The sequence below is a fragment of the Chinchilla lanigera genome, unplaced genomic scaffold (assembly GCF_000276665.1).
Source record: "Chinchilla lanigera isolate Chin_1 unplaced genomic scaffold, ChiLan1.0 scaffold00066, whole genome shotgun sequence".
NCBI lineage: Eukaryota > Metazoa > Chordata > Mammalia > Rodentia > Chinchillidae > Chinchilla > Chinchilla lanigera.
The window spans coordinates 12,627,188-12,650,771 of record NW_004955467.1 but is presented as its reverse complement, the minus strand read 5'-3'; the positions used below and the strand labels follow the sequence as shown (position 1 = coordinate 12,650,771).

At 39.9% G+C, this 23,584-nt stretch overlaps 2 protein-coding genes across 2 annotated transcripts in view; both read right to left on the bottom strand.

The window, feature by feature from the left end:
• Ankfy1 (ankyrin repeat and FYVE domain containing 1) overlaps positions 1-6,702 on the bottom strand; it is a gene marked incomplete in the record, with an annotated part of 90,477 nt that extends 83,775 nt beyond the window's left edge. The window contains 1 exon segment of the mRNA XM_013522066.1: positions 6,665-6,702. Coding sequence (XP_013377520.1) covers positions 6,665-6,674 — 10 coding nt within the window.
• A 4,449-nt stretch (positions 6,703-11,151) lies between these two features.
• Positions 11,152-23,584, bottom strand: part of Ube2g1 (ubiquitin-conjugating enzyme E2G 1) — an 87,620-nt gene continuing 75,187 nt past the window's right edge. The window contains exon 6 of the mRNA XM_005399692.2: positions 11,152-14,213. The gene's annotated coding sequence lies outside the window, so the exon portion shown is untranslated. The remainder of the gene's footprint in view (positions 14,214-23,584) is intronic.

Here is a 23,584-nt window from a genome sequence, read left to right as displayed (position 1 = left end):
AAAAAAGCTGGGCATATCAGCATACGCCTGTAATCACAGTAATCGAGAGGCTGAGGCAGGAAGATTGGCACAAGGCCAGCTTGGGCTATATAGCGAGCTCAAGGCCAGCCTGAACTACGTAGTGAAAGCCTGTCTCAAAAAACAAAAGAAGGGGGCTGGGGATTTAGCTCAGCAGCAAAGCACCTGCCTGGCAAGCACAAGGTCGTGAGTTCGATTCCTGGTACCGGAAGAAAAACAAACAAACAACAAAAAAAAAAAGAGAGAGAGAGAAAAGCTTGGATTGTTATGTTATGCTGTATGTTTCATTTTATTTCATTTTGGTACCGCGAATCAAACTCAGGATCTTGCGCTTGTCAGGCAAGCACTTGTACCGCTCAGCTATATCCCCAGCATGAAAAAAGCTCAGCTATTTTAAAAATTTGACGGTGATAAGAGACATTTCTTATTTTGGCCTTCTATCCTTTAAAAAACCTAGTGGTTTTAGCTATTTTGGATACTTTGACAAAGTCCAAAAGCCATCATTCAACCAAGGTTTTCTTTAAAAAATTCTTTTACTCCAGTCACAAATGAAAGTTACAAAGTACTTCTTAGGTAGAAAAGATTCCATTATATATATAAACTCATATTTGCTCAAAAGGCTGATTCAGTAAAAATGTGTTCTGATTCAATATTGATTTAATTAAAAAATGTTTTGTAGAATATGCTGGCATAAATCTGGATTTTTAGAAGTTCCCCTGGTGATTCCAACATGCAGTGTTCTCCAGGTTGAGTCACTAGTCTGAACTAATGGAATGACAGCAGAGCAATGATGGTGAACCTTTTAGAGGTGTGTGTCCACGCTGCAACCCAAAACTCACTTATTTATTGCAAAATGCCAACACTGCCATGAAACCTGAATACTGAGGTTTTAGTTGAGAAAAAAACAACTCATACATTAACTTCTTTTCTCTTAAAAGAAAAACAAATACCACGTATGCCATAGGTGTGCCACCACTGGCATAGAGGGAAGAATGGGTGAAATGTCTTAAACTGATGTCAAGATATTTTGTTCTTGGCCTGGGGATTTAGCTCAGCGGCACAGTGTCTGTCTGAAAAGCGCAAGGTTATGAGTTCGATTCCCGGTACCAGGAAAAAAAAAGCCAAAAAAAAGATAATTTTGTTCTCAGCCAAATGTGGTGGCACACATCTGTAACCCCAACTCAGGAGGGCTGCTGTTTGTTCAAGACCAGCCTGGGCTACACAGTGAGTTCAATGCCAGCCTGAACTACAGAGCAAGACCTTGTCTCAAAATACCAAACAAAAAGATATTTTGTTCTCAAATCTGTTCCTTCTCTTCCTGTTGGAAGCTCAGTCACTATGACTCATCCAGATCTAGAACCCTTGAGACACTTTTGCAACTCTCTTGCCAACATTTAAGCAGGTTTCTAAAGTCTTGTCCTGATACCTCCGACTGACTCTCACATCAGTCCTCACCAGCCTCTATGCCCCTTATCAAGTGACTCATAATAACTTGCTACCTCTCCCCTCCAGCATTCCTTCCTTCCAAACCCATCCTCTGTCCTGCAGCCATGTTGACACGCTTCAATTTCAGTGGATGACTGCCTTGGCTGATGCACCCTTTGGCAATGTCACCCCCTGACCCATTGAACAAAATCCAAACACTCAACCAAGGCCCTTCATAAATATGGTCCTTAGCATAGGTCTTCAACCTCATATCGCACTACTCTTTCCATTGAGAATACTGACTTCTCCCTATTCTCATGTCCCCAGGTCCAAAAGAAGGCTATTTTTCAAGGGCCAGCTTCAACACTGTCTCCTGAATCAAAGACCATTCAAAACACACTTCCCATTAAAAGCTCGAAAAGCTCTTCCTATTCTTGAATTTTTCACAGTACCTCCTAAGCACATATGACAGTTTATCATACACCTTTTAAAACTTTTTTTTTAAGCTCCTAGACTTCAGAGTTCCCATAAATAAGGTCTAGGTCTGTCTATTCTTTTTAAACTACTGACTATTGCCTCCACCCCAATTTATCTTACTTATATCCTACTTACCTGGATAAGAGTTCAACAAATACCACAGCAGGACCGTGGTCTACTCTGGTTCAACAAGGAAATCTTGAGACAGCAACTTCTCATTTTGTTCAGCACGACTGTAAATCGTGACAATGTCTCACACTGCTGTTAGCAACACACCCTGCCAGCCACTAAACCCTGTGTATCTCAGCATGACTCAGTAGCAGCCACAATTGTGGAGGTAAAAAGATAACCTTATTCTTTGTTTAAAAAAAAAAAATCCCTAAGGAGAAAGCTAACAGCATGTGACAGAGGTAGAAGAAAAGAAAGGTAAAGAAAGGAGAAATGGAAGAGAAGGGATAGTGGTTAAGAGGTCTCTAGGTAATTATTGACAGCCTGGCACATTTGTTGAATGACTCAAACCATAAATGAACAGATAAATTTCAAAACTGGCAAGGCAGCAAAGTTCCTTCTCTCCCTATTTCTACCACCCTAAGCCAAGTAAGCATTTTGGAATAGTGCTACCTAACAGCATTTTCTGCAAAGTGAACATGCAAGGCTTCCCTTAGCCTGTGCTGTCTAGCACAGGAATCATTAGCCGCTTGATTGTTCAGTATTTGGGATGGGACTAGTACAACTAAATGTTTAATTGTAATTTTAAATTCAAGCAGCTACATGTGGCTAGGGGGTAATGAATTCCCAGATAGGAAATGTCTTCAACTGTTGATTAAATTGTTGTCAAAACATTTTCTTGATCAAATTCCTTCAGTTAATAAAGTTCATGATCAACTCTCTAGCAAGCCATTTACACTTTTTTCAACTTGTACTTTTTTTTCCTTCTTCCTTCAATTTTCACTTTTACTTAGGAAGTGAAGCAGAGAGTGGCTTAAGAGGAGCCCAAAAGAAAAACTGTATGCCAGAGTCAAACGGCAGGCATAGTGCTAAGTGTTCTTCAAGTACTTTCCTTTGACCATCACATCTACATATGAGAGAGACTAGCCTCAATTTAAGACACTGAGGCGAAGAGCAAATAATTGGCTTCCCTATCATTCATCTTAGTTTAACTGAAATTCAATCCCAGGTCTGTCTGCAGAGTCCAAGCACTTATACATTATGCTTCAGTGTAAGACTAAAATGGGCTGTTTTTTTTTTTGAAAAGAAGGTTAGATCTTAGCAGACTTGATTTTTATTCAGGGTATAATAAAAGTTGAACCCGAGGGCTGGGATGGAACTCAAAGCTACAGTGTATACTTAGCATTCACAAGGCCCTGGGCCTGATTCCCAATACTGCAAAGAAAAGTTGAACCTTCAGTTTAGTTGATAGGAGACTAATAATAAACTTTCTTTTCTTTTTGCTTTTTTCAAAAATAATGTTGGGAATTGCTCCCAGGGTCCTTTGCATGCTAGGTAAATGCTCTACCGCTGAAGTACACCCTCAGTCCTTACATGTTTTCAACTATAGGTATGATTTTTTTTGATGGGGGGGCAGTACTGGGGATTAAACCCAGGGCCTCATGCATGCTAGTAGGCAAGCACTACTACTGAGCTACATCCTCAGCCTAGGTATAATTCTATGTTGAGAGATGCACTTGTGACAAAACAAAAAACCCTTGTCGTTATGGGGTTTATCCTCCAGTGCGGGAAGCTCTCTAATGAGATGACAACTAAACAGATAACAAAGTGGCTAAAAGTTTTTCACACAGAGAAGTGAAGATTGTGCCTGGCCAAGTGAACTGCAAGGGCAAAGACAGAGGTAAAAGTATGATGGGCAGACACAAGAACAGCCAGTTACTGTGGCAGGTTTACAGTGAAACAGAAGGAAATAAGGTTGCAGTTTTAAGCAAGGCCAGACCCCAGTGGAAGCTGAAGGTCACTGAACAACTCTGGAACATACATTAAGATCATGCATAACCATGGAGTTAAAACAGAAGAGCAAGGGTATTAACAATGAGAGAGATGAGCTCGGATTGGTTTTTTTTTGTTTTTTTGTTTTTTTTTTTTTTTTGGTTTTTGTCCGATACCGGGAACCGAACTCACGACCTTGTGCTCACCAGGCAGGAGCTTTGCCACTGAGCTAAATCCCCAGCCCCCTCGGATTGGTTTTAAAGGGACATCAGAAACTGTAATTACAGGCTATGGAGAAGCAAATCAAGGAGAAAAAAATAAAAGTAGGACGATCATCTAGCAGGCTTCTGAAACAAAAATTAGTAGGACAGCCAAAAAGATGTACATAGAGTGGAAATGGAAATCAATTTTAGGCCAGACATACACTAAATATTGTGTTACAGTCAAACCAAAAGCCATGGATTGATGGGAGGAAAGGTTGTTTTCTAAGTAGCCACATAAGAAACCATGTAAGAAGTTACTGTACAGAAACTACTGTATACTCACACTGTATATTGTATACTCTGTCTCTCCAGGTTGTTTCTATTCCTAGGCCCTAATTCTCATTACTACCAAACCACCACCAGTATCAAGGCAGTTTACACAGAGTGTGCTTACAGATAATCTGGTACATGACATGAATTTTTGCTATTTGTTTATATGTAAAGGAATATCTCAGAACAACAGGAGCCAGCTCTGCCAGTTCTGATTAAAATACAAACAGCATTAAATAGATAACACCGCACAAAACATTTCCAAGCTATCTTGCCTTCCTACGCCTATCAAGTGCCTTCAGTTTAATGACCTGACTGGCCTAAAATGCCTTCCTCAATTTTTCCTAATCAAAGTTCACAATATCACTTTTGAAAAGCTTTAATTAGAACCAAGGCCAGAACTGCAATGCAAAAATGTAGAACTATGAAGTCAGAATCTCAAGACTGTGTATATAGCTATCAATCACCTATAGCAAATTAACCCTTAAAGAACATTCTGTTTAAGGTAGATAATCCACTAGCTAGATGTCTCTCAAGCTCACCCTAACACATAGCTCAGGGCACCTGCAGGTAAATGATCTATATACTGACCTCAGTCTGTATGAACTTCCAATGGCTGGAATCTAAGACAAAGCACAGCAGGTGCTCGGTAAAACCACTAAATGGAAAAATCAGCTACCCACCACAGTTTCCACCGTGGTAATGTAATCCCACAAAAATCAACTTCTATTCCTAATGTAAAAGACAACCCACAATCTCACATAAGGCTGTCTTGAACCTTCCTACTCCACCTCACTGCTCTGAACAAGTTTCATTTACATGATTGCCCACAGTGTAAAACAACATTCTGAGATTTACCCAAAACCTAGCTTTCTTTCTTGTTCTTTTGCTTCCTCTTCTCCTTTTTATAGCATTCACTCAGCTTCCCTCTCCAAAGGGTCTAACATAGTAGGAAAAGCAAACACAAGCCAGGCACAACTGTAATCCCGGCACTTGGGAGTCTGAGGCAGGAGGATTGCCATGAGTTCAAAGCTAGCCTGGGCCACACAGTGAGTTCAAGGCCATCCTGAATTACATAAGAAGATCCTGTCTTTAAAAAAAAAAAAAAAAAAAAAAAAAAAAAAAAAAAAAAAAGATAAAAATTGAGTCCAGTCCCAGCTATTTCTGTAACTTTGACCACAGTTTCTTTATCTATAAAGACCAAATAACATACCTAGATGTCCTTCACAGGTTATTCTTTATAATTCAAATGAGAAGAGTCTATAAAGTGTTATGTGCAACCCAAATCTAAGATCCAAGAAATGGCAGGTTTAGTCAAAGCTTAGCTCAAAACAAGCAGGACAAGTCACGACCAAGCACAGTGCAGTCACTCAACAAACCTTAAGTCAAACGACTATTTTTCTTTAACCATAAGGTAGACAGGAGAGGCACACAGACCAGGTCCAACCCTATCACTTTATGATCCCTGGCAGGTAATTCCTCATCACCGGGTATTCTCTGGCCACCTGTACAGTAAGGTTTTGACAATGAAGGATCCTAATATTGCTACACTGAGGGAGGCAGAACCTAAGAAACTACACTGTCTTTACCTGCAGTATCGCAGAGCTCCACAAGAAGATAAGGACTGGACTGGGAGACAAAGGAGCAGGGGTTTGCTTTAAGCACACCTCTTTCGAGCAGTGCGACCTTGGCCAACTCCTTTCCCAAAGCAACCCCTTTCCTCCTGTCCCAATCTATAAAGCCGGAGAAAGAATCTCCGCCGACCTGCTGCGTGGCGCAGAGAAGACAGTGCATGCCCACAGCGAGCTGGTCCCTTGCAGCCCTGGCTCGGCCCAGGCCCTCACTCAGAACAGTCCCAAGCTTTTCAGCAGGCGAGAGATGCACCTCTTCCGGATGCAGGACGTGCCAGGACAGCACTTTCGATTTCCTAGGAAAAGGGTCACTTCCTCCGCCGTCTCAACACCGCGGATAATGCAAGGAGCCTATCCTACCGCCCTGGGAGCTCCGCAGCAGCACTCAGTCCCGGCACCTGACCTCCCCACTGGGATCCTCAGGCCGCCATGGTCCCTCTGGGTCAGGCTGCAGGAGGGGCGTTGCCATAGGAACAGCGCTCAGGACCCCGGGGCAGTGGAGCCCAGGAAAGGGTAGAAAGGAAGACTCGCGAGACCCGCTGTGCCCCAAGCGACCGCGCCCGGCCATCCCCTCCAGGGATGCTCCATCCGGCCAGCACCGGCCCCACAGCCCCGCGCGCTGCTCCACAAAAACCCTACCTTCCGCCATGTCGGGCCGGGCTCTGCCTACAGCCTCGCGAGAACTGCGGACAGAACGCAGTCACCAAGTCTCGCGAGGGCCTTGGGAGGAGCGGCAAGGGAGGAGTCCAGGGATAAGACGGAGAAGTGAATGAAAGTAGAGCCCCTTGCTGGCCTCTGCATGAGAAGGTACTCTCGAGGACGACGACTTAGCAAGCGCTGACTGGGCTCTGTCATATTCCACTCCCTTGGCAGGACACGAAGGATATATTGTTGTTTGGAGAAGCTGGCCCAAGAGCGGGGTTTTGTTGGTCTGTCGGTTAGTTTGTAACGCTGTGAGAGCTGGGAGCGGGGGGCCAATGGAGAGGGAACGGGCTACGGCTTTAGGGTCCTGGGTATGAGATGTTCAGCATGCGATACCACGAGCTCAGCGGGAAGGGACTAAAATGAGACCAGAGGCAGGTCCTCTCTTATTCCACTAAGACGTCAGGACACGGGGATGTACAAGTACATAGACGCGCGAGGCGAGTAGCTCTCAGAAATTCGGTGTGATGACATCCGCTTTATGTGTGAAGTTCTTGGGCAGGAAGACCAGAGGGAAATGAAGAAAATTTGGAAGAGGACGCTGAGATTGGAAGGCATCGTTTCCAGCTCCTCATGTATTTGTGGATGGGTTACTTTTTTCTAGAATTCAGCCACCTACCTACAAAAGCAGAGACTCTGAATGACAGCATATGTCCAGGGCTTTGGATTTTTTGGAAATTTTTAAAAGTTACATATAGTTATATACAGAAAGAGGGGGAGGGAAGGAGAGATTATGAGACTACAGCTTAAGTCATCATGAATAGGGGCTAGGGATTGATGTAGGGGTCATGAAAACTGCAGGGCAGTGTAATAACTGAACACTGCTGCAGTGCAAATAGGGCTGCGAGAGCCCACTGGTCAAAGCGGCAATTTGGAGTTCCCAAGTTAAACAGCACTAGGAGTTGACAAAGCCCACAACAGGGACATGGAGTGGAAATGAAAAGGCAAGAAAATTAGATGTTGCAATTTAAACAGGAAGACCATAACCCAGGTGTTAAAATGTCTTGTGAATGTGGAGATAATTATTAGATAATATTAAAACCGAGGACTAAACTGTGAGATCTTTCAAAGAAAGCTTTCCCTTACGTGTTTGGTTTGGCTCTGGGTTTGATCCTTAGCACCATAAAATTTTTAAACTTTTTCCTCTTCCTCCCCGCCCCCAAAGGAGAATCAAGAATGTTTCAACAGGCAGAGGCTGCAGGGTGGCCTTGGAGAACAGATCGCAGGAAATGTTGAAACAAAAATCTAAGACGAGGATAGGGGTATAAGAACTGAAGAGGGGAAGTGTTCAGTGTTGGGGAAGTTGTAGGTGCTTCTGAGATTTAATGCATCAGGGAGATGACATACCAAAGGAATTGTTTTCATCATGGAAACAGATCAGTGGTTAAATTTTAAGGATGAGGGGATTCTGGCTGGTAGATACCTAGATGGAAGGAGAGAGGATACTGAATGTGTAAAAACAATTGTGTGCTCAGGAAACAACATTCAGGTTGTGTCAGAAGGCGGAAGGTGTTTTGAAAGTATGGACAGGGAGGTGTTTAGAGAAGCTGCACTGTTAGACAAAGGGCAAGGAAGTACTTCCCATGCTCAATAGAATTGGCGTAGCTCAAGGTTTCTCTGTTGTTAAGAATGGTTTATAGGAAGCCTTCAGGGTGGCCAGGCAAGCCAGCCTCTTCTGTTCACAAGCAGGCTCATTCATCTGTTTATAGAGTACCCTAAACTATTTCACGATTATAACATAAAAGCGATCCAAGTAGTTGGTGACTACTGTCATAGCTGATGATCTGTTTTGCATCATGACTTATCTTTGCCTCACTAGCCTCAGCCTAGGCAGTGGTGGCGAACCTATGGCATGTGCCACCGCCAGCTGTTGCCTGAAATCTCCAAAAGGTTCATCACGGGTTAGGGTTTGCTATATAGCAGATGCTCCCATTGTTTAATGAGGTGAAAAGTTGAGCTATACTGGCAGTTACAGATTTGGCTCTGCAATTGATGGTTTGCCAGTGATAACGTCCCTGCCAGTTTTATGCTGCATCTCAGATTCTCCCATTAGTTTCATGAAGAAATTGGACTAGAACCCACCCCCTGAGGACTGATGAGAAGCACACATGCAGGGATAAACAAATGTGTCTTTTTAGAGTGTGCTTGGACTAGATGCCTGAAGTACAACTGGAACTCACCAGATAGGATTTAAACAATTCAGGGATTTAAATACCTCTTCATCACAACCTACCTTCAAGGCACCCCCTTACCAGACGGAAGAAAGCACTCCTTTAAGAAATGGGTTTGTTGTTTTTTTTTTTGAAGGGGCATTTGTTACTGTAGCCCCTGGACGTGTCTTTCTACTGGGCTGGACTGAAACCCTTGAACTACAGAGACGTTATTAAAGCCTTTAAAACAAAGCATCTGGAGCCGGGCGTGGTGGCACAGGCCTGTAATCCCAGCATTCGAGAGGCTGAAGCAAGAGGATTATTGCAAGTTCGAGACCAGCTTGGGCTACAAAGTGAGCTCAAGGCCAGCCTGAACTGCACAGCAAGAACCTGTCTCAAAAAGACAAAAAATAAAATAATTTTAAAAAATAAAGCATCTGTAGTACCCAGTGAACTACAACACCCAACACACTTGGGTAAGCCCAAATTACAATAAATAATGCAGGCTGAAATAGAAACATTTTCAAAAATCTGAGCAGTGGAACATAGTATGTATCATACTCAGTTCAAGTTTTGCACAGAATAAGAGAAATTTAGTGCAGGGTTGTCTGAAGAGCATGAAGCAGGTAGGAAATAGATGCTGTCTTAAAATCTAGAGCACACCAGGTGTAGTGGCCCACACCTGTAAACTCACCACTTGGGAGGCTGAGGTAGGAGGATCACAGTGAGTTCGAGGCCAGCCTGGGCTACATAATTAAGTTCAAGGCCAGCCTACACTACATAGCAAAACCCTATCTCAACACAACAAAGAAAAACCAAGAGCAATGTTTATGTGCATTAAAATACTATTTAAAAAATTCTAGATCACAAGGCAAGACCCTGAGGCAGTGGGACATCAAGGTAAGAGGGGGAAGATGAACTCTATATGAACAGTATGTTAAGGCCGGGGCCAAGTCTAATGGATACTGAGAAGGGGAGGATGTTTCTTGCCTAGGACTTCTTAGGAACTTCTTATATCTATTGTGACAGTTCCTTTGGCTTACTTCACCTATATGAAGAGGACTCAAGATTTTGTAATCATTTCACTGACACTCAGTGTAGAACGCCCAATCAACAAGCCAAAAAGCCTGATCCTACCTTGGTAGCCTAACTGCAGAAACTCACCAACTAGACTATAGCTAGGAAATATGCTGCTCTACATACTGAAAGCTGTTGGGATTTGTAGGCCTTCTTTAAATTTGATAAACTGATTATTGCCCTTTTTCAGGAGGGGAGAGAAAATCAACTAATCCTCCCTGCAAACCTAGTACTTTTATACACAGTATTGTAGGATGAACAACCAGTCCCTTTGCACCTGAAGCATGGAAAAATTTTCTTGCTCTACACCTCAAGTAGATGTCTGTGTGTGAAACTGATATTGACAGTTCTATCTAGACCAGCGATGGTGAACTTTATAGAGCTTTCAATGGTAATAGCTGGCTGCGGCACGCATAGGTTTGCCACCACTGATTAGACCATATCTCCATTTTATTTCAAATAGAGTATTAATCGGGGAAATTAAGCTCTAGAGATGATCCCTAGTTGTCCCAAAACTGCTCTCAGGGAAGATTTTGTTTCTAATTCAGTTGTAATTAAAAGGTCTGGCTCCGTGTTTTCTGTTTGTTAAGGAAGAGACTGTAAGTCCACTGGCAAAGTACTATACGTGAACACAAAATTATCAACACAGCAAGTCAGCTACCAGCACCTAACACTAAATTTACATAAACTACAAAGCTAGGTACTATAAAGAGCTAGGTACTATTACGTTTAAAAGGAAAAAAAGCACTCAGTCTTGCCTCTTTTGCCACTAAGTGACTCTAGGTAGGTACAGTATTTGCACAAATTTCCCATCACAGGGGAGGAAACTTGAGATGGTGCGTGGGGGTTGGTCTCTTCCAGTTCCAATCTGAGTCTGAGTTCCTCACTGGTTAATTTATCTTTTAAGGTAGAGCCAATTTAAGCAAAAGACCAAGTCCCCATAATGTTCTATCATTTTCAGTTTCTAAATCACCAGAAACTAACAAAAGATGGTGGTTGGTTGTGTATTACAGGAAATTTAAAGAGCATTGTATTAGGTTGAAAGTCAGGTTAACATCCAGCCTTCACGTTAAGCTTGCAAAATTCTTTATCAAAATTCCCCTAATGCCCCCTTTGGTATTATATGCTGTTTACATAGAAAGAATCCCATAATTTGCTTTTTTGAAACCTGCATCCTAAAACCAAAATAGCTCATGATACAGCCTCTAAGTCATCATTTATTGATTTATAGAGCACCCATCACATGATTGAGGTGCTTTACAATACAGTAAACATCACAACAAAACTCACATAGTTAAATACAATCAACAAATTACAGAACTTAAAAAAAAAGAAAAGAAGAAAGAAAACTGGAATGAAGCAACATTATGTCAAATTTTTCAAAGATGCTGAGAAGTGGCAGTACAAAAAAGGTAATTCCACCAACTGGATGGAGACCAAACGGGCAAGATACACAGGCACCACAACCCAAAGAGGGCAGATTTGTAGAGTGAGTGAGCATATAAAATTTCACAACTGGGAATAAAGGCCATTAAAGATAACCATGACACCCCAAGTGATCACAGAACCAGTGGAATAACCTCATGAACTTACAAAGTTTATGACAAGGAAATCAAATTTATATGGATTTTAAACTCAAAAGAGGTGGCCAGAAAGCCACTGAGATCATCCTTTATGAACACAGACTGAAATCTATAAGCCTCTACAAGAACTTGGAATAAATTTAGGAAACAGCCAACAGTTCTACAACCCAAAGGACTATGTAGACGTTGATGATTGGCACAAGGTTAGGAAGGAAAAATCCTTTTCCTAAAGCAGAGAAGAATTACCTCACATTTTAATGATGAGGCACTGGTGGGACAAAAACCACCTGGTTCAGTGTCACCCAAGTGTGAGTTTAATAACAAATAGAGAGGCATTTAAGTTCACATTATCAGATGAACACTGGGAAAGGCACAGATGACATCTCTGACAGAGGAAAAGAAGTCCTAGCATCTGTTGAGGCCTATGTTTGTAGCATGGTCAGGGTACCAGGTGGAAAGAGTGTGAGGAGAGAGGCATTCAATTCTGGCTCTTCCACTCCCCTAGTTCTAGCCCTAAATAACCACATGGTTATACCAAACCAACTGTATTAAAGTGGCACTTACAGTTCAGAAATAGTTGTCCCTGAGGTACTAGGTCATTAGCTACTTGTTGAGGAGTCAAATCCCAGATTTTAAGTCAACAGATTGCTAGCAGAATTATAGCAACAGGAGAGGAAAATTCCTACTCCATCTTGCCACAAGCAACCACTGTGTGGACAATTTCTGATCTGAGTAAAAAGGATTGCATTCCAAGTCCCTTTTAGGAGTGCAGTGCTAGCACTTTGGGGCAGTAATTTTTATAGTCTCTTTAAAAAAAAAAAGGTCACCAAGTTATCAAAGAAAATTGGGCTCCAGTGAATCAACTCAATTTTCACAGTCACTACACATTTACAGGTTTTTAAAATATTTATGGGTTTTTACAATGCTTCAGAGTGGAAGAAAAACAAAAAAGACTGGTACTTAGAAAAAAGTTCAGTCTCTAGTGTGACATCCTTAACTATTTTACTTCTGCTTTAAAAAGGACATACCAACTTGGTAGAGGTCTGGACTACAGACAGGAATCCTTTCACTCTTCTGCCAAAGCATTATCTCCAAACTCCCTCAGAGCAGAGATGCACTGACTCTCAGAATCAAACACCATGCCCTATCTGGTACTGTCTCAAATTCTACCCCTTATATATGCCAAAGACTACCTCCCACTTAACCTCGTAACAAAAACAGAAAAGCCTAGGCTTATCAATAACACTGCAATACTCAATTTATCAGTTGCTAAAGTTGTTTTTAGAAACTGTATGATATGAAATATGCTTATGCTCAAACATTAATCAAATCCAAGTGTGCTATGTCAGTGACAGAATCTGTATGTCAAACAGCAAAGCATTTACTCCTGTAATGCTTTTTAGATTCACATTAAGAATCTAGATAGAACCCAATTCACATACTACCATGGCCATGTGATTTTCAAGTATTAAGTTTGTTTGCATAAGGAATCAACCTGAGATTTTCTAAACTGCACTTCTCTGGCATTCAGTACTATAACCTTCATTCAATACAATAAAAGCCAACAACAACTTGACAATTATTGGAAAAAAAATTGTATTTTGGAAGAACTCACTACATAAGGTGACAGAATTCCAAAATCAAATTACATGAAAATATACATCGCAATTTCTTTGTACAATAGGTGAGGGAAATCTGCAGTATAGAAGAATAGAGGCAAAGAAATATGCAGGACTAAGAAAAGTATGAGGCCAAATAGCATTTTTAATAGCAAACCCAGAAGTAGAAAGCCAGTAGCTCTGCATGCTTTATTTATCCACCCTTAATAATGGAAATTCAAGGGCAAATATAAAACCAAACAAGAATTTTGTATTGTTTGGGGGTAAATTTCAGTAAGTTAAATTTAGAACCAAGTTTTTTTAGTTCTCAGGGATAATGGACTGGGTTCAAGAGCTCTCAACAGCCAGAAAATGTTATTGCTACATCCAATCCAAGGGTGCAACTAGAATACAAAAAGGACAAAGCACCTAGTGATGACCACTCCTCTGGAGTCATCATTAAAAATCAAGTAACTGCTTATTAACTATTTTAGTATTTGAACTAAATGATTTAAGAACTTTCTGGCAGAACAGAAGAGACAAAAGCAAAAAGGAGTGTGTCAAAACAAAGAAGATAGAAAAGTTTAGTATGTGAAAGGAGAAAGTAGTTTAATGAAGCCTCAATGGTTTAAAGGAAATTAAATGGAAACTTTTAATCCTAATTGCTTTTCATCTGACATGCTTTAAGGAGTCTTAAAACTGATAAGAAACAATGAATAAGGAAAGAAAACCTGCTAAAATCTTTTAGAATTTACACGATTCTTATTCTACTACAAGAAAGCATTATTTGGTACAAGGTGTATGTGTGGATGTACATGAACAGTATATATATTATCCGGATCATGTTGTGCTATGTACAGGTCTTTACAATTCTTCCTGAAGGTTAAAACAGTTCATTAGAATTCAAAATGCGTAATCATCTGAAAGTTGGCACTTGTTAGGCTCTTGTCAGCATTGATGACTGGCATGTTTTATTGCAGCCCAGTTCCAGCCAGTGTTTGCCAACTTGTTACAACAGAAGTCCAGCAATAGGTGGGTAGAGTGCAGGAAAACAGTGCCATGTTTTTCAATTGGAGACCTATAACAAAACAAACAGCATTATGTAATGAATTTGTAAATTACAGAAGAATTGATCAGAATTTTTTATTTATGTTCTATTTCTATGACAACAATTTGGGGGGTGTCTTTTTGAAACAGGGTTTCACTATGCAGTTCAGACTGGCCTTGAGCTCTGAGGTTTCTCCTGCCTCAACCTCTCAAGTGCTGGGATTACAGGTGTGCACCACCATGCCTGGCCTGATAACAGATTCTTAATTTCATTTTAAGAACACTTTTGTGTTTTACACATTATAGAAGCCGCTAACCACACATACCTACTTTTAAATTAGTATTAAATAAAACTTAAAATTGAGTTCATCAGACTAGCCACATTTCTGATGTTCAACAATCACATGTAGTTGCTGCTAGACTGAACAATGCAGATACAAAGTTCTATTGTACAGCAACAATATGTATAGCTTTTTCAATACTTCAAGTATTTTTCAACTTATAATACATCTAGAATCTAGAATGGGAGGATTTTTAAAAGCGATTTTGAAATTTAGAAGTATTTGAGAATGTAAAGCTGGGCACAGTAGCACGCCTATAACCCAGCACTCAGGAGCCTGAGACAGGAGGATTGCCTTGAGTTTAAACTACATAGTGAGTTCAAGGCCAGAACTATAGCCAGACCCTGCATTTAAAAAAAAAAAAAAAGAAAAAAAAAGAGGTTGTATAGAGAAAACAATTTAAAATCGCCACACTTCACAATCTGCTAAATTCTAGCTAACTTTTAAGGTTCAGTTCAAACCCGTAAAGGACTCTATCCCATTAACAGTTCTATAATTACTTTTTATGTGCTGGTCCATTATCCTCAGACTGGAATTCAAGAACGTATCTCTATAAAAACAACCACCATCTTATCAAGTACTTATGATGTGCCAAGCAGTATATTAAGTGCTTTACACTCATCTCAGGCAATGAGTGCCCACAATCATACATGCAGGAATTTCCCCTCTTTACAAAGAAAAGCAATACAGCTAATAGAAACATAGTTTCCTGTCCAAAAAGTTGAGAAAAAAATGGTTCAAGTTTTAAAGTCCCACTTAATGACTGGATTTTTCATTCAGTCTTTATTATTTTAAGGTACACCCTGAATATGGGGACAAGGAGGGAAAAGAATACCTGCCACCATTGTATCTTTAGACCACATATTCCCAGGAACTCAGAAACCTACACGTGCTGCCAAGCACAATTTTAAGCAAAATCAAACAGAAGATGACTGACTGGGAATTCAGGTGATGTAATTTTAAATTCCTGACAGAGAAGCCGAATGTACTTACTTATGGCAAAATTTAACTCATACCAGATACCTTCAAAGTTCAGTCTAACTTCTAAAGCCCAGTATTAGTTTATCTTATAATCACCCAAATATAAACATGTCAAAAACTCTCTTGGGGAAAGAAGAAAGTTGTGAGGCAATGTGTTTGTGTAATTTAAACTACCTCTGATGGTAACTACTGCAAAATTTCAAAAATGATTTTAACAGTCAACGTAAAAGGTCCCTAGCAAAGCATGAAATGCACCAAATATGAATATATTACCTTCACCAGAATCAAGTTCTATGGTTTGTATACAAATATACATATGTAACTTAAATGTCATTTACTAAAAATACTTTATTAGAAAAGTATTATGGAATAGAAATTGTAACCCTGGTAGCGGCAGGCAGTACTGGGAGTTGAACACAGGGGCTTCACTAAGCTACATTCCCTGGCCCTTTTCTTATTTTGAGATAGGACCTCACTATGTCACCAAATTGCCTAGGCTGGACTCAAATTTGCAATCCTCCTGCCTCAGCCTCCCAGAGTGCAGGGATTAAAGGTATGTACAATGCACATCTAGCTTGGGGTTGTAACATTTACGTAATATCATCCTTGACGTTTTTTCCAAAGATTATACTATACCCAAATTAGTCCCTCACCAAAAATCTTCCAAGGCTAAAAGAGAACTGGGAATACAGTTTGGACATTTAGTATAATCATTTCTCTGTGAAATAAGAGATGAGAATTTTCAAGGCCACAAAAGATTCATTTATATACTGTTTCCAAGTAAAGTTTTAACGAAAAATTATCCCAGAGGACTGAGATTGCTAAGAGTAGCTTAAAAGCTAAAATCAGGCAACCTAACCTTTTAATATCAAGGACTCAGCTGTGGATAGCATTACTTCTCCAATATTGAAAGAAAAATCTATCTTCCCTTCCTTTCAATAAAATTTATTCCAGAGAATGAAACTCAGTTCAGAAAAGGCAAGCTTGTCAGAAAAGGTAAATGTGAAAACTGAAGTATCTATATATAGACAGATAGATAGAAATTAAGCACTCTTAATTTTATTTGTTTAAAAAACAAAACAAAACACAACAAAAAACAGGGTCTTACCATGTAGTCCAGTATGGCCTCAAATTTGTGAGCCTCCTGCCTAGGCCTCCTGAATAGCTGGGATTGTAGGCATGTGCCATCACATCTGACTTTGGTGGGGGGGGTCTTCATACAATAGTATTTCTGACACTTAACTATACGGTTGTCTATTGGAGTCTGTATTACATATTTGAACTGCTGGATAATATTCCATTGTATCCTTGATGATTTATAAATGTGTATTTGGCACTGAGGAATGAACACAGGCCTTTAGCAATGAGCTATATCTCCAGCCCTTTCTTTTATTTTGTATTTTGAGACAAGGGCTCACTAAGTTGCCCAGACTGGGCTCAAACTTGAAATCCTCCTGGCTTCAGCCTCCCAGAATACTAGGGACTAAATGTGTGCATTAGTCTTTATTATTTGCCCCGCTTGCAATTTACAGATGTTCCTCATTTAACAACTGCCCAGACTTACAACCAAGGTGCACTGTTTAGACTTACAACCTGTCCTTTTGGGGGAGGAGGTATGGTTCTGTGTATTTTATCTGTTGATAAAGCCTCAATGTCCTTTTTTGGAAATAGTACACCTTGTATACTATTATAGTGCTGTAATTTTTGCTAACTGTACTGGTATAGTACAGTAGTTTTATGTTTGGTTCTACATTACAGTATCACGTGACAGTTATGCAAATAAAAGCAAAGTCACCCAACTGGAGTGTCCTTTGCTCATTTGTTTGTTCTGAATTCTGTAATGAGCCCCGCGTGGTGGTGCACCCCTGTAATCCCAGCACGCGGGAGGCTGAGGCAGGAGGATCGTTGCGAGTTCAAGACCAGCCTGGGCTACAAAGGGAGCTCAAGGCCAGCCTGAACTGCATAGTGAGACCCTGTCTCAAAAAAGACAAAAAAAACCAAATGAATATTGTAATGTATATACTACATACAATCCCTTATTTAGTGACCAATTAAATTAACTCAGTCTCAGGACCATGTTCTGTTATTAAACAAGAAATGCCTACAGCCTATTGTATTTTAGGCACAATTTATTTGTTGTGCAAATAAATACAGCATTTATGAGAAGACAAAATATATGTTGTAACAGAAAATGCCCCACCCCTGCCAGTATAATTCTGTTTGTTAGTTGCCCAGGTAATAGTTCCTGTTCCAGATCTGGTTGCTCCTGTCGCTTAGATATGGCTGGTCACTGTGATACATAGTTGGTTACTATGATGCACACTGTATAAACTAATCCCCAACTGGTAAGCCATTCTGCCTCTGTATTTCCTGTGTGCTTATCCCAGATAAGCCCTAGACCACCAGAGATTACGGTGTGGTATCTCAGGAGTGATTCCGATCAATGCCCATTGATGGAAAAAAATTTGCCTCCAAACCCTGGGTGTCATTTCAGTGTTTCTACTTGCCATTGCACATGTTATTTCTATAGTACCTTATACTGGGGAAAAATAAGCTGCCTAACATTTTTTGGATATTGAAACAAGACAACCACATGCTTGTTTTGCCTCAATACCCCAAAAATACATTGTTTGCCTGTTTTGATGCAGAAAAGAGTGACTTGGAGCAGGGTCTTATGAGACCCACTGATCACTTATGATACAGGCAGAACAGCTATGGCAAAGGGCCAGAAAAATTTATCAGTGCACTCTTTATTGAGCTCACTTCTAGGGTCTCTCTGTATACTTCAGGCTGGCCATAAGTTCAGCATGGTGAACACTGACCACTCGTGTTTATCCTCCTGCCTCAGCCTCTCAAGTGCTGGGATTACAAGCATAGGCCACCATGCCCAGCCTGGGCTCACTTCTAAGGACTATTTGCTTCTAAAAGTTCCTCAGGGATAATAAAACTGATTCATTTGGAGTTAAATTCTCAGATATAAAGACACTCTTTAGGAATGATGTTACCTAAATGTCCTATATCATATGGGTGCATATATTTTCTCAAGGGTTATATACACATATAATACTTTCTAAATCACAGGAAACAAGTGAACAATGAATTATCACTCTTATTCTGAGTTATGTGATTGTTTTATGTGTTTAATTTTTTGACTTTTATTCTCCTGGCTAGTAAGCTCCTTTACTACATATTTTAGGTGTCTTTTCATCCTCTAAGGTATTTATTGCAGAGGCAGACAGAGCAGTCTGCATGAATGCCAGTTTCACTGTCCACGATATTTGGCATTTCCAATAATTTTTACAGAGGCAGGCTCATGATTCTATGATATCTTATTAGTAGTATTTTAATTGCATTGGTCCCTTGCAATGACGTGCAGAAGCTCCTTCATTAGTGAGCCAAAAAATGGACAGGTGTGGTGGTGCACACCTATAATCCCAGCACTCAGGAGGCTGAAGCAAAAGGGTCACTGTAAGCTAGCCAGGCTAGCCAGGCCAAACAATGAGTTTAGGGCCAGACAACTATCTAGCGAGACCCTGTCTCAAACAACTGCCCTCCCCTAAAAAGGGTAAGTCCTTTAGCATATACTGGATAGAGCTTTCACTTTTTTTCTTAATCTTAGAACGTAAGTGATCAAAAAGGTTCAATACTTTAAAAGCCTTGTTTGTAAGGATGTGAGGAAACCAATGATCTGAGTATGAAATTGATCAAGTGGTCCTCTAGTATAATTAGTTACTCCAAATGTCAAATAGGAATTACCCCAATTAGGAAATAAAATATGGCTGTTTCTGCAGAAAGAGAAGTCATATATATGCAGACATACATACCCTTATTTGTAAGAAACCACTCTGGATTCCCACAGAAGTGCAACTAAGTAAAGTAAGCAGCCTTGTATCTCACTATGCTGGGCTACATAATGCCTAGTATCCTGAGACAGGTTCCCTAGAAAACAAGAGGTTTGCTTATACAAGGTTTTCCAGGAAGTACTCTCAAAAGCAAAAGTGAAGGGAGCAGGCTTAGGCAAAAGATGAACTCGTGTGTGGTGGCAGATTAAGCCCAGAGCTTTGCACATGTTAGGCAAGCATTCTACCACTGTGCTATACTCCCATCCCTGCTTCTTTAATCTTTAAGTTTTTATTATTAGTTCCATCATTAACAATATACTATATTGTTTTTATTACCCTGTTCTATAAAAGGAAGTTATGGTTATTCAACATTACTTTCAGGCTATACCTCTTGCTAAACAGACTAACTTAGTAAGTGGGATTTTAAAGTTACACATATGCTGTGTTTAAATATAAATTAACTCATCCTACTAGTAGAGCAGATAACATACAACCCCTTACAAAGTTATAAAAGTTATCTGGTGGGTATGGTGCATGCCTGTAATCCTTTAGGAGGCTGCTTTAGGAGGCTGCTTTAGGAGGCTGAGGCAGATCACAAGTTCCAGGCCAGTCTGGGCAACTTAGGGAAATGGTCTTAGTTAAACAAAAAGAAATACGGATATAACTCAGAGGCAGAGCCCCTGGCTAGCATGCACAAGGCCCTGGCTTGGTCCCCAGTATGGGGAGATATTTTGTTCCTCACACTTTATTAGTACTATTAAACTCACTTTCTGAATGATATCAAGGTAAATATAATAAAACTCTTGGTTACTCCCAAAATTTATAATGTACTGTTGAAGTTTTGGATAAATGTAGGTAGGCTTCTATAGGATTATTTTACTCTTCTTCCTGGTTGTCATCAAGGCCCTTTCTAACATGAAAACATGTATGAGTGTGGAGAACACAGACTTTGCTTGGTTTTAAAAGGATGTAATAATTATAAAGAACCAACGCAGTGAGTTCAGCTTTGTGAAGACTGACCCAGACGTTGTATACAGGATGAATATCTAGGATGGAAGTGCAGACGTTCATCAAAAATGTTCAGAACAAGGAGACTAAGGCAAGAATCTGTTAACAAGAACTTTATCTAATGATATGGCAGACAAAAGTCAAAAGAAAAGACCAGATACAAGAACTACAGACTTAAAAAAAGAACCACAGGCTAAATGTGATGGAAGTATCAGACAGAAAATTATTAGCAAACATAGAATAAAAATAAACTATATAGGGTCAGGGATATAGCTCAGTGGCATAAGCACCTGCCTGGCAAGCACAAGGTCCTGAGTTTCGAATCCTGGTACAAAACAAAGATATAAACAAGCTGTTGAAAACACGAATCATTTGAAGACTGTAAGAATATTGGTATACTTAGTAGTAGGAAAAACATATTTTCAACATTTAAAGGGCACTCAGGAGGCTGAGGAAGGAGGATCCCTGTGAGTTCAAGGCCAGCTTGGGCTACAAAGTGAGTTCAAAGACAGCCTGAACTGCATAGTGAAAACCCTGTCTCAAAAAGACCAAAAAACAAAACCAAAAAAAAAAAGGATGGGGGGACCTAATATATATGAATGTTTACAGAAACTAGCGATTATCAAACATGTCAGCAGGATTAAGTGATAACAGACTATAAACTTACATCCAGCTTGTATCTTTGCATTTGATACATTTGATCATAAAAATAACAAAAATTCAGACAGTGTGATGCTAGTTCAGTGATAGACAATTCAAGCAATGAAAATAAAAAGGGTTAGTCGGATGTGGTAGTACATGCCTATAATCCCACCGCTAGGAGAATCACGGACAGTTCAAAGCTAGCATGGACTACATAATAAGGCCCAGGTTAGCCTCAACAACGTAAGACCCTGGAGAGGGAGAAGAGGAGGAGGAGGGGGAAGAGGTGCCTTTATATCATTATCTGGTAGTGTGTATCAATGGAGAAAGGGAAGATTTGTCAATAAATGGTATAGTTACTTTGAGGGAGCAGAGGGATGAAATCCAACCTCTAGCACATCATGCACAAAAATCAACTGCAGTAGGTTAACAGAAATAAGGAGGGCAAAGTTATTTAAATATTTCAGAAGATAATATAAAACAGCAGCTTTGTGGTGGCAAGAAAGAAAAGGACTTTTTAATTAAGACACAAAAAGTAAAACCCACAAAGGAAAGGACTAATGAATTCAACTGCATTAAAATTTAAAACTCCTATTTATCCAAAATACCATAGCATGACAAACCAACATTCTCACTAGAAACCTGAACAGCTACTTCACAAAAAAAACCTCAATGGTCAAACCTATGAAACAATATGCAGTTTTAGTGGAATCTACAGTACTGCACCATCAGGTTCACAATGACCTATCATTTTTTAACATACAGATTTTTAAAATTTTAGATGTGTGATAATATCATTTTGGAGGGGATACAGAGCAAGTTGCATCAGTATGGTTGCCAACAGGAGCATATAGAGGCAAAATTTTTGTTTTTTGAGACAGGGTCTTGGTAAGTAGTTCAGGCTAGCCTGGACTCACTACGTAGCCCAGACTAGCCTCGAACTTGAACTGATCCTCTTGCCCCTCAGCCTCCCGAGTGCTGGGATTACAGGCACACACCACCACACCCAGCTTAAAGGCAAAACTTTATTTTGGCTTTATCTATAGTCAAAATGATGTGCATGTATCCTTCAGAATGACAATTCCACTCTTGGGGATACACTCTAAAGCAGTTCTGGTAAACCTATGACACACGCACTGCAGCCAGATGACTTACTGAAAGCTCTAAAAGGTTTGCCATCACTGCCTGGAGAAAGCCCAGCAAAGGACAGCCACATTCTACTACAGTAAAAACAAAACCAGGTGTGATGGTGCACACTTGTAATCTCAGCACTCTGGGAGGCTGAGGCAGAGGATTGTAAGTTCTAGTACAACCTGGGCAATTTAGTGACTTAGAGAGAATGTGTCTCAAAATGAAACATTTAAAGGGGGAATAGGGCCCTGAGTGTGAAGGCTCTGAGTTCAATCCCCAATCCTAAAAGAGAGAAACAAAAAGAAAAAGAACAAAAACTATACCAGAGCAGAAACAATTCCCTCACCCCAAATCTGAAAAGAGCAGCAATTAGAATAAAATGTAGACAGGTAATTTTTCTAGCGAAATACTACACAACAGTGAAAAAGATAAACCGTAGATACCTGCAACACAGGTCAATGTGAAGGACATAATCAATAAAAGTCATAAAATATTCATTATAATTCTACACACATAAATTGAAAAATATATAATAATACATTGTCTAGGAACACAAACTTGGAGAAATTATGAATGATAGAAACCCAGAATTAGAAATGTAAGAAAAGAATGGGCATGATGGTGGTAAATATTCAGATTCTTTACATAATAAATCTAATAGTTTCAGACCTTAACATTAATTTTTTAAATTTTATTTTATTTATTATTTTTACAAAAGATCAAATAACATACATGGTCAAAGCTGAGGCAGGAGGACTACTGTGAGTTTGACACCAGCCTGGGCTACAAAGTGAGTTCAAGGCCAACCTGAACTACATAGTGGACTGTGTCAAAACAACAATAACGAAATACGTGGTCAGTTCATCTACATTATGTCCTTTTCTAGGTCATCTTTCACTACTTGCTAGACTTACAATAAAACTTATGAACAAACATTATACAATAACACAGAATCTTATTTATGAAATGGGCCTCACTATGTATTTCAGGCTGGCCTTGAACTTACTATGTAGCACAGGCTGACCTCGAATTCACAATGATCCTCCTGATTCAGTCTACCAAGTGCTGGGTACACCACCATGCCTGGCTGAGAAACTTTTCCTTACTTGCCCTGTCAGTAAAAAGATCAAAGAAGTAAAAGGTCAACTAAAGGAGAGGGAGAAAAAAGGAAAATGTTTAATGGTCTTGGCAGTGTAATATGAAATGGGATTTCTCTTTTTCAAAAATGTACAAAACCAAAATTTAAGTGATCCTTTACCATACATAATATGCATTACAAGAAAATGCAAGAAGCACCAGAGTCCAGCAGTAGTCAGGATGGGACGCTTAGAGTAAAACAGCAGAAGCTAAACTGACATGAAAACTTGATCATCAAAAGTTTTACTACCAGTGAGAAGAGTCTATTACCACAGAAAACTGGCTCAATAATACTTTAAAAGAAAAAAAAAAAAAAAAAA